The 10,497-nt window shown below is 34.3% G+C and overlaps 1 protein-coding gene across 1 annotated transcript; it reads left to right on the plus strand.

The window, feature by feature from the left end:
- Nucleotides 1-5,543: 5,543 nt before the first annotated feature.
- Nucleotides 5,544-8,697, plus strand: LOC149567405 (cyclin-D3-3-like). The gene is made up of 6 exons (XM_089820583.1): nt 5,544-6,593; nt 6,740-6,826; nt 7,229-7,327; nt 7,478-7,679; nt 7,787-7,917; nt 8,238-8,697. The coding sequence occupies exons 1-6, from the start codon at nt 6,237-6,239 to the stop codon at nt 8,517-8,519; spliced, it is 1,158 nt and encodes a 385-aa protein (XP_089676709.1). The 5' UTR covers nt 5,544-6,236; the 3' UTR covers nt 8,520-8,697.
- The last annotated feature ends 1,800 nt before the right edge of the window (nt 8,698-10,497 follow it).

Below are 10,497 nucleotides of genomic sequence, written 5' to 3' on the forward strand. Positions count from 1 at the left end.
ACTTGGAAAAGACTACATTTAAAACACTAGAATAGGAAATAAACATGAATTGAACAATATTTTACCAACCTAAACAAGTGCAGAGAATTTGCAAACTACAATAAATAAATCGAGAGCATTCAAACAAGGAAGTTTCAAAGATATTAACTTGGCATTGTGTCATTCTTATAAGAATTTAGTCATAGAAGAAATGGTTTGTAGATTTGAATTTTTATTTTGGTGGGAAGTGATTGATTATTTAATACAATGAATTGCATTTAATGTTTGTTTCATGTGATAGTTTCTTGAATTCAAATTAATATTTTTTCTTTTTTCTTTTTTTCTACTTCCATCTGTTTATTTAAATTCAGCTGACATGCTTCCATTTGCTTAATTTAATTCAATTGGCATGCCTTACATCGTTAGTTATGCATGCATGCACAATTTGAAGTGGGGTTAAATGCTAGAAGTTGCCACATATTTTTTTGGCCCATGTGCATATGAGAATGTAAAAAAGGCTAGATATGCACCAATAACTATGCATCTTTGTATGCAACAAAAATTGTAATGGACCTATAACTGTGCATGTGTGCACATGAATGTAATAGATAGTGAAAATTAATACAATCACTTTGTATTTTGGAACTAATCATGTCAATATGCAATTATGTGCACCAATATATTTTTTATTAATACCAATGTCACCTTTTTTGTGCAATGATGTTTGTAGCATAAACATTCTTATACCAATAACCACTCATGTAAAGTGACTGTCTATTAGTCTAAAATCTAACTGCTATTGGTGTTCATGGTAATTTTTTTGGCATGTTTGTATGTAGGTACTAGGTTTTTTTTTGGGTGGTCATTGGGGGGTAAAGGTAATAGTTAATGTGACAACATTGTGTACATGGGTGGCAACTCGCTTGTTTCCCCTAGGAGAAGAGATTTGTAATTGATAGTGGGTTCAATAATCATGATTGAGTAGATAACCCCAATAGTTAATCACACATGTAATAATAGTCGATCATTTTATAGCTTTTATAATTGGCGATTGATTCTTTTGTGTACCACTTTTTGGACATTTCATAATGACTATTACGACATTTTACCACAAGTAGTGGTGTTTTTTGATGAGCAACTATTGGAGGGTGGACATAACAAGTATCAATCGAGTGTTATAAGATGACACTTTTCCATCACTTTCAAATCCATAGCCTCTATAGAGAGATCTAGAAAAGTTGAAACATCAAAACCTTAGCTTTAAGCTCTTGATTCACTTATAGAGATACACCAAAAAAATTGGCATAATTCAACTTAAAATTTAGGAGATTTAGGTGCACAAAGTTAGCTTGGGCAGCTATTGAGGCCTTTCCTGTAGATAACTTTCTTAGTAAAATTTAACATATGAAAGAGAAGAGTCTAATGCACTAAGCTCTTCCTACTTGTATTTGTAGCAAAATAGTCAAAATGGTGACGATGATAGCATACAATTATATCAGACTTTAATTATAAAGAAAATGGGGACTATTGATCCAAAATTTCAACTTGCACCATCTAATGATATCTATTAAATTTTGAAATAGCGTAAACAAAAAAAATATACATTTTTATTAATTTAATTTATGTTTGTATTGAATATTAAAAAAAATATTTCAAGACATTTTTTTGTTGTAATTTTAATAGTACAGGGTGGGGTCGAGGGGCAATGCCCCCGCAGGGGGTTTTCGGGGGTAGAGTCTAATGCATTCACCTCTTCCTACTTGTATTTGTAGCAAGATAGCTAAAATGGTGACAATGAAAGCAAACAATTATATCAAACTTTAATTATAAAGAAAATGGGGACTATTGATCCAAAATTTTAACTTGCACCATCTAATGGTATCCATTAAAGTTTAAAATAGGGTAAACAAAAAAATCATAATTATTAACTTAATTTATGTTTGTATTGAATATTTAAAAATAAATTCTAAGACAATTTTTCGTAATTTTACATTACAATTTAAATATTTGAAAAATAATAAAATAGAGATTTTGAGGTTTTCATTTTTTGTGGCAAATTTATGTTGTGATGTGGAGCCTAATCAGACTAGGAGGTTTATGTGGCACAATTCCCCCCCTAAAATCATTTCTATGGGGCTTTGGGGGCAGCACCCCTTGCAGGGTCCTATGGTAGTGCCCTAGGTGCACTCCCTATCACAGTACATGGTGGGGTCAAGGGGCAAGGCCTTGCGAGGGTTTTCAAGGGTAGCATCCCCAAAGCCAAAAATGACCCTACTATTGTAAAGGGCATCAAATACTATTTTTTTTTGGGACGACTTATTCTAGCCCTAATTTTGTAAGTGACAAAAAGCTTGTTTAAAATGGCTTAGGGTTAGGGATTTCATAATGTATGGTGATATTGTAGCTTCTTGCGGTAGTATTGACCTGTAAGGAATTGCAGATTGTAATCACTAGATAATAATAATATTGGACTTTTTGTTGGTGGACATAGCCCAGGGATTGGGTGAACCATGTTAAATCTTTGTGTCTTGTGTTCTCTTATGTCCAATCTATTATTTTCTGATATTGGTTTTATTTGCATATAAATGTTATTTTTGTCCACGGTTAATCCTAACAATTTATTCATAAATTTTTTTTTTTTAAAATTTTAAATTTCATATTATGAATTTGAAACTTAAGGTCATATATTGAACTTAGAAAAATAATAACAAGATTTTAAAATAAATTTGTTGAAAACACAATACTTTTATAAGATTCTACATTTTTTCTTAAGTATTAAAAAATTTATATTGAACAATACTTGATATTTTCAATATTTGAATATATTGATCAACTAGGTTCTACTTTTGATCAAGAAATGCTAGTTCGTTAAAAAGTCGAATATGAAGAGTTCACACTTGGACTTCCAACTTAGATGCCATTTTAGAGATTTGAACATGGGTCTCCTACTAATTAAAATTATTTTCATTGATCATCTGAAGTTAATATAATTTTTCTATGAGTGACTAGTCTAAATGCATTCATATCAACAAGTAATATGGTTGTGAAATCTTTTCAATTTAATATTCCATACTTATGACCTAATCACCTCATTTTGATAATGATGCACTATAGAAGCTAGTTCAAAATGTAGATGAGAGGTCTTTTCATAGGCTTTGTGTCTCACAATTCCATTTACTTTGTTATATGGATCTCTAAAGAAGTAAAATAATCACCAATTAATCTTGCATTTGAATAAATAGTATAAAAAGGTTTCATGATTTATCAAATAAATATGATAATCATAGGCAACTAGTGATTGATTTCCATACATTTAAGGGATGCAAATAAACATTATTATGTGTCAAATGGATCCTCAAATTGTAGGGCAAATAATGCTTAACACAACCTAGCATCCTCAAAATGCAGATATGCATTATAATGGCGTTGAGTACTAAAGGAAAGGGTTTACAAAGCTCTAACTATCTGAACCATATGCAAGCCCTATAACCTCATCCTTGATACCCCTATTTATCTCTATTCTAGAAAGATTTGGTACACCAGTTGTAAGATTATTCAAAGGAAGTTTGTCCATGTTAATGCCTACAAGACCTTATAAACTACAAACCTTGTGATATAAACTAGAATATCCCCATGATAACAACTAGAATATATCCTACATTATGCTAGTTACAAAAAAAAAAAAAACTAATACTTCTTATAAAAATATAAAGAAATCAAGTGAAATATTGACTACCCAATTAAAATTATATATCATGATTAACTCTTGAAAAGTCACAACATTTATAAATAAGATAATCAATATTAGTGAAAATATTATGTTAACAATCATTTAATAGAAAATATTTACATAATATAAGAATAATAAACACTTTCTCACTTTATTATTAATTTTAATGGAAACATGTTGGAATGCATATGTTGGCATCTCTACCTCTATAAAATAGATTTCAATAATTTGAATAAGTGATGTCGTTGTTAAGATTCAATTATGTAGCTTAAGTCAAACTCATTGACCCATGTTTCATGAGTAGTGGTTCCTAAGAACCCACCTCTCATGAAAATGAATAGAACTCTAAGTATTGATTGAATCTAGGTGATGTTCATAGAGGTGAGACATCAAGCTCACCAAGCCTTCCAGGGAGGTTGCCCATCCTAGTACAAATCCAACTCAAGCGCACTTAACTAGTTGTTCGATTTGAGTAAACATAAATCTAAACTGACATGTCACCTTTGGATTACTAACCATGTGGGTAGATTCAGTTTGCCAAATTCATCTAGAAGTTAGACTCGACTTGAACATGCCTCAATTATTTTTTAAATTATTTTTTCATAGAAACAAGTCAGAATACACACATATTGACATCTTTGCCTTCGTCAAATGGATAAGAGCAATTTGTGTAAGCCTACATTCAAACATCATGTTAGCTTTGGCTAAGAAACTAAGTGTCGAGGATTCACTAAACATATAACGAAATAAATTGAGCAAGTTAAAATCTAAACCACAAGTCACCTTTAACTACGCTAGTTACAAAAAAGACTAAAATACTTATTATGATTGTATTAAAAAATGATTAAAATACTGACTTCCCATTTAAAAATATGTATTATTAAAAATCACAATAATCATAAATACAACAATACCAAATCTAGTGAGAACAATACCTTAACAACATTTTAATAAAAGTATTTAGATAGAAAAATAATAATTCATACTTTCTCAATTTATTATAATTTTCCATGGAAACAAGTCAAAGTATATAGACTTTGACATCTCTACCATTTTATAACAAATGACAAAATAAACATACATCTAAACCACATGTTACCTTCAACTATGAACCCATGTACAAGATCATTTTGTCTATCAAATTCATTCAAAAATAAAACTTGACTTCGACACACCTCAAAGGTTTTATTAGATGTCGACTCTACTTTTATATAAGTGAATATAACATTTTGTGTAAGAATACATCTAAATCATAAGTTGCCTTTGGCTAAACAATTATGTACAAAAGATTCAAATCTATCAAATTCGTAGAAAAATAGAACATTATTCAAAAGTATATTAACAATTTTATTTTGAGGGAACTAGAATGTTTCTCAATGTGATTGTATGTAAGTTTCTTACCATCAACATTTCAAACCATACTCCATGATCGAAAGTGCAAAAGTTCAAAGATGCAAAAGGAGGCTGTTAAACTCTAATCCCATATAAAAAGAGTAAGTAGGTATGGCATACCAAAAAAAAATGGCATTTAGGTGTAGAGACCTAGACAAGGGAAGAGACTATTTCAGCAGTCTTGAGGTGTTAGGAAAATAATGAAGAGAATCCATAGAGACAGGCATGCCTAGGTAGAGAGATAGAAAATAAAGAGAAAAAAAGTAGACAGTTTGCCATTTTTGTCAGAGGCGTGTTGACAATGTTGGAGATTTTCGTGGGAAGGGGTGCATCGTTTGATACAAATGATCCACCCACCCCAAGTCCAATCCCATCACAGATTCCCACTCCTCCATCCATCGATATATACAATGTATATATGTATTCCCGATTTCAAACATCTACTCATGCCTGCATGTGAGTCGACGTTAATGTGTTTGACCAACGGCCAAACATTTGCACTCAAGTCGTCGTCGAAAGGTCTTCAGAAGAAAAGGAAGATTATAGTACATTCTCCACTGCAGAACACCCACAATACCAACAATCTCAACAATAAAATTATTGTTTTTGTTTGTGCATATGTGTATGTTTTTATCATTGAAAGCGCAGTTCCTTATACAGATTGTAGGAGATGAATGAGACATTGGCTGTATACACATGACAGGATATATACACATGATTAAAGGAAAGAGATGGTTGAAATAGGGGCAGAGCATGATAAAATACATCGGGATGGAGAATGTGTTGTTGTTTTCTTTTGTTTTTTGATGGGTTGGGGGGGTTTTATAAGGCAAGAAGAAATAGTCATGGCAGGACGAGGAAGAAGAGAAGAGAAGATGGGCTCTGACTGTCTGACTTACTGATTAGCCTGCCCTGAATCAGTAGTATTCTGAACTGCCTTCTCTATTCCTGAGCCCTGTTTTTTCCGCCATTGATGCCCTCTTTTCTCATGGATTTGATTTTCACTCATCCATAGCTCTGACAATAGACTACACAAAGAGCCCATCATTCTGAAGGTTCAGCATATATCTGGAGTCTACCCATTTACATTCATTTCTCAGTTACTGGATTAAAATAGCAGGAAAAATGGTGGGGTATGAAGTGTGGGCCGTTGATGAGGAATGAGATCAGCGGCGGTGGTATTTATTGGAGGGGGTTGGTCATGGCACCCAGCATAGATTGTTCTTCTAGTTTGTATTGTGCTGAAGATGCTCTTGGTTGGGATGATGATGAAGAATCTGCAAGTTTCTATCAGGATCAAGAACACCATGAACACCATGATCCAGCTCCTGGTCACATGGGTGACCAACAGCTGTGGGATAATGGCGAAGAGCTCAAGGCCCTTGCGGAGAAGGAAAGACACTATGTTCCTCGCCATGGGTATATGGAAACGCTTGAAACCAATGGTTCTGAAGCTAGAGCTCGTCAGGACGCTGTCAGCTGGATTTTGAAGGTTCATCACATACCCATTATCAATATAGAAATGGGCTCACAATGTGCTTACTATATTGTATTGGTTAATGTAATGCTGTATACACATTTGTTTGCACTTGGCTATTTTAGATGACAATGTGGGTGTAAATGTGTTTGTGTGTTTAGGTTCATGCCCATTATGGCTTCAGTCTGGCCACTGCAGTGCTGTCAGTAAACTACCTCGATCGGTTCTTGTCCACAACTTCCTTGCAGGTATTGTGAAGCCCATGGGCTCTTCTGATCATCTATGTGAAATTGTAACTTGTGCATTTAGCGTCTCAGTATTGGGCATGTCGATTCTTGCTGGTGCATTTACTTTGTTTGAGGATTCTTATGATCATGTCTCTGAGGTTATAAGTTCATAGCATTTAACATTGGACATGAGAGTTCTTGTGATTTTGTCTGCAAAATTTATGAATCTGCAACATTTTGTGTCAGAACATTGGATATATGGGTTCTTGTGGTCTTATGTCTGTAAATTTATATTGTAGCATTGTCTGTTTTGAGGTTTAACAATGGAGGAAAGCATAGCATTTTCTGTTCTTGAGGTTTAACAATGGAGGAATGCATAGCATTGCCTGTTTTGAGGTTTAACAATGGCGGAATACCCTACAGGAAGATAAGCCCTGGATGACCCAACTCGCAGCTGTGACTTGCTTATCCTTGGCTGCCAAAGTGGAGGAGATTGAGGTTCCCCTCCTCCTTGACCTTCAGGTAATTCATGTTTAGTTTCTATGTGATGGGTGTGTATTATAGAGATTCTGAAGATTTAAACACCATGATTAGTTTCTTGCTTTTCATTGGATTGTAAACTCAAAAGCTGTAACAAACGTAAACAATGTGGTGTGTTTTGGGTGTACCCAGGTTGAGGACGCCAAGTACATATTTGAATCTCGCACCATTCAGAGAATGGAGCTCCTTGTGCTGAGCTCCCTCCAATGGCGGATGACCTCCGTCACAACCCTTTCTTACATTGAACTTGTCACTCCAATGCTTGGCTTGAAGAGCCCCCACAGGTGGATTTTCACAATGCGTTGCAACGATCTGTTAATAAACACTCTGAAAGGTAGGTAGTTGTACTCAATGCATTGTGCTGATCAAATGCCAATTTCAGCTGGTCCATAACCTTATTCAGGGTTTCTCACGAAGGGCTTTACTTTTTATCCAATGCAGATTTAAGGTTTCTGGGCTATCCTCCATCAGTTGTCGCTGCTTCTATAATGGCATATGCTATCAGGGAAATGGAACACACCAATGATAACAAGAACGAGAAAACCCTGGTAGACGCCCTAAGCACCAGCAAGGTGAGAATGATAAACACTTGGCTGAATTATAGTGCTTGGCTTCTGGATTAGATTGTGTTGAGATTCTTACCATCAATGTTTCAAATCACACTTTGTTTTGCATCACTTGCTCTCTTTCATCCTGATGATAGATCAGATAGTGTGATTTGAGAAAATTTGATGGTGAAAATCCTGACACAATCTAATTCAGAAGTCAAGCACTATAAGTGTAATGGATTGTAGAAATTTGATATGTTAGCTAAATTGTTCAAGCCCAAGTGACACATTGTTTGTATCTCTCTATTTCTAACCCATTTTTCCTTATCAATTTGGATATTCAGGAGGCATTTGATGGGTGTATAGCCCTCTTATCTATGGAGTCATCATCTTCCCTCAACAACAGTTTCTCAGTGGGGTTGAAAAGGAAGTGCATAAACAGCAGTGGTCACATCCCTATACCCTGCAGCCCTAATGGGGTTTTGGATGCCACCTTCAGCTGTAACAGTGGGCAGAGCACTCCTGGATCATGCCACTCTCCTGCCAGCATTCTCAACATTTCGCCCGCCATGATCAAGAGGAGAAAGCTTGATGAATTTTGCACCCAAGAGATCATAGAGGATTGAACAAGTTTCGTATCATCTCTCTATGTATAACTCTATTGGCAGCCAGCTCTGCCATTAATTAGCTCTAAATTATATATCTAAATTTCAATCAATCAATCAGACATATAGTACAGGAAAGGCCTTATGTTCAGAGAAATCATTAGTTTTCAAGTTTATATAATGCGTTTCTTTGATCAAAGCTGTAGCATTGATAGTTTAACTTCCGAAAATAGATCATTAAGTGTGATCCAAAACATTCATTAATTGAATCATAAATTATGCTACTCATCCCTTAAACAACAATGGATCGAAATCTTCTAATGTGATTGCTTTCCAGATGATGAATTACTGAATGTGATTTGATAACAGATCATTGAGCAAGATCTGAAACATTCAGAAATCATATCATACATTATACTACTTGCCCCTTAAACAACCACAGCTGGAAATCCTGTAATGTGATTGCTTTTCAGACGAGGAATTGTTATTGGGTGTGATTTGATAAGAGATCATTGAGTGTGATCTGAAACATTCAGAAATCAAACCATACATTATACTACTCGCCCCTTAAACAATGATAGATCCTGTAATGTGATTGCTTTCTGAATGATGAACTACTGAGTGTGATTTGATAATAGATCATTGAATAAGATCCCAAACATTCAGAAATTAAATCACACATTACCCTTCTTGCCCCTTAAACATCAATGGATTAAAATCATCCCATTATTTGATTGCTTTCTATATGATAAACTATGGATAGAAATCATCCCGTTATGTGATGACTTTCCAGATGTTTGACTACTGAGTGTGATATGTAGTATCGAAAAACCAACTTCATATCATCTGACCCCTAAAGCATCAATTTAGCATCCCAAGAAGAAACCAAAACCAAGAGCCCACTCCTATTTTTTCATGGATGAACCACTGGTTAAGATCTTGAGAAACGACGGGTTCAATAGTGGTCACAAATTGCAAGAAATGGTGTATGTTTATGTGCAAAAGATTTGGAATCGATATTGTCGGCCACCCATGGAATGGATAGAGACTAGGGAAGGGAGTTGGCCTAGTTACCTCGACTAATGAGCCTATGTTTTTCTGTTTCCATACATCCATTCAATCTGCCAGCTTTAGGCGACTGTGTTTCAAAGCAAAAATGGGCCACTCTACATCCTACTCTTTTACACTTTCAACAACTGCCCTTTGTGAAATGGACAGTTGCTGCAACATAAAACCTTACTGATGTCCAGTAAAACCTTCCTTAAATCTTCCTTTTTTCCTTCTTCGTAGATATTGCGATGCCTTCTGATCATTTCAATCGTGTTTGAGTTGACATTGTACTGTTCAGGTGGTTGCGGTAAAATTTCTAGAATTATTAGTGATGGGTAAATTAGGCTCCAAATTTTCCAATCTTGAGAACACACCTTCTGGTGTCTTTCTATAATTATTATTGTTATTGTTATTAGGTTTCGATTTCATCATGGATGTGATTGCTTTTGGTAAATGTCATTTTTGTTGATGTTAATGTTGTTATTTATTTACATTAGAAATATAGGTTCTGAGTTTTTTTCATATTTAAATAATATATTTTTGTACTTTTATATAATGAATAAAAGTGTAAATGCAAGTTTTTTATTATTATCTTTCTTTAGTTTTTTTAATTTACAATATTATTGTGTTGAGTTTTGATTTTATTGCTTTCAAGTTAGCTTTTTGGAAACTAGTTGTCATTGCCTTTGGAGAAGGAAAAACTCTCGAGTCTAGTAGCCAAGGGCATGTGTCTATGACTCTCTTAGGTCATCAATAAACAACTAGAAATAACAAATCATTGGAAACACATATTTTATTATACAATAGTTTTAAAAGTATCATCTTTGCATGTTTACTAGTTTGTTAGGTGCCATCCTCTTACATATGCCTAGTGACATATTTGTGACATCAAACATCTAAATCTAGGGGCTTGACTTGTGTTGAAGACTAATTTAGAATGTTACTTGTT

The sequence above is a fragment of the Cupressus sempervirens genome, chromosome 3 (assembly GCF_028749045.1).
Source record: "Cupressus sempervirens isolate cs-2001-9-10 chromosome 3, ASM2874904v1, whole genome shotgun sequence".
In the NCBI taxonomy this organism is placed as follows: domain Eukaryota; kingdom Viridiplantae; phylum Streptophyta; class Pinopsida; order Cupressales; family Cupressaceae; genus Cupressus; species Cupressus sempervirens.

Bases quoted from the DNA above. Each gene is read 5' to 3' on its own strand.
- LOC149567405 (XM_089820583.1), top strand. From the start codon at position 6,237: ATGAAGTGTGGGCCGTTGATGAGGAATGAGATCAGCGGCGGTGGTATT. The intron at 6,827-7,228 runs GTATTGTGAAGC...AATACCCTACAG, and splicing joins TGTCCACAACTTCCTTGCAG to GAAGATAAGCCCTGGATGAC. The intron at 7,918-8,237 runs GTGAGAATGATA...TTGGATATTCAG, and splicing joins ACGCCCTAAGCACCAGCAAG to GAGGCATTTGATGGGTGTAT.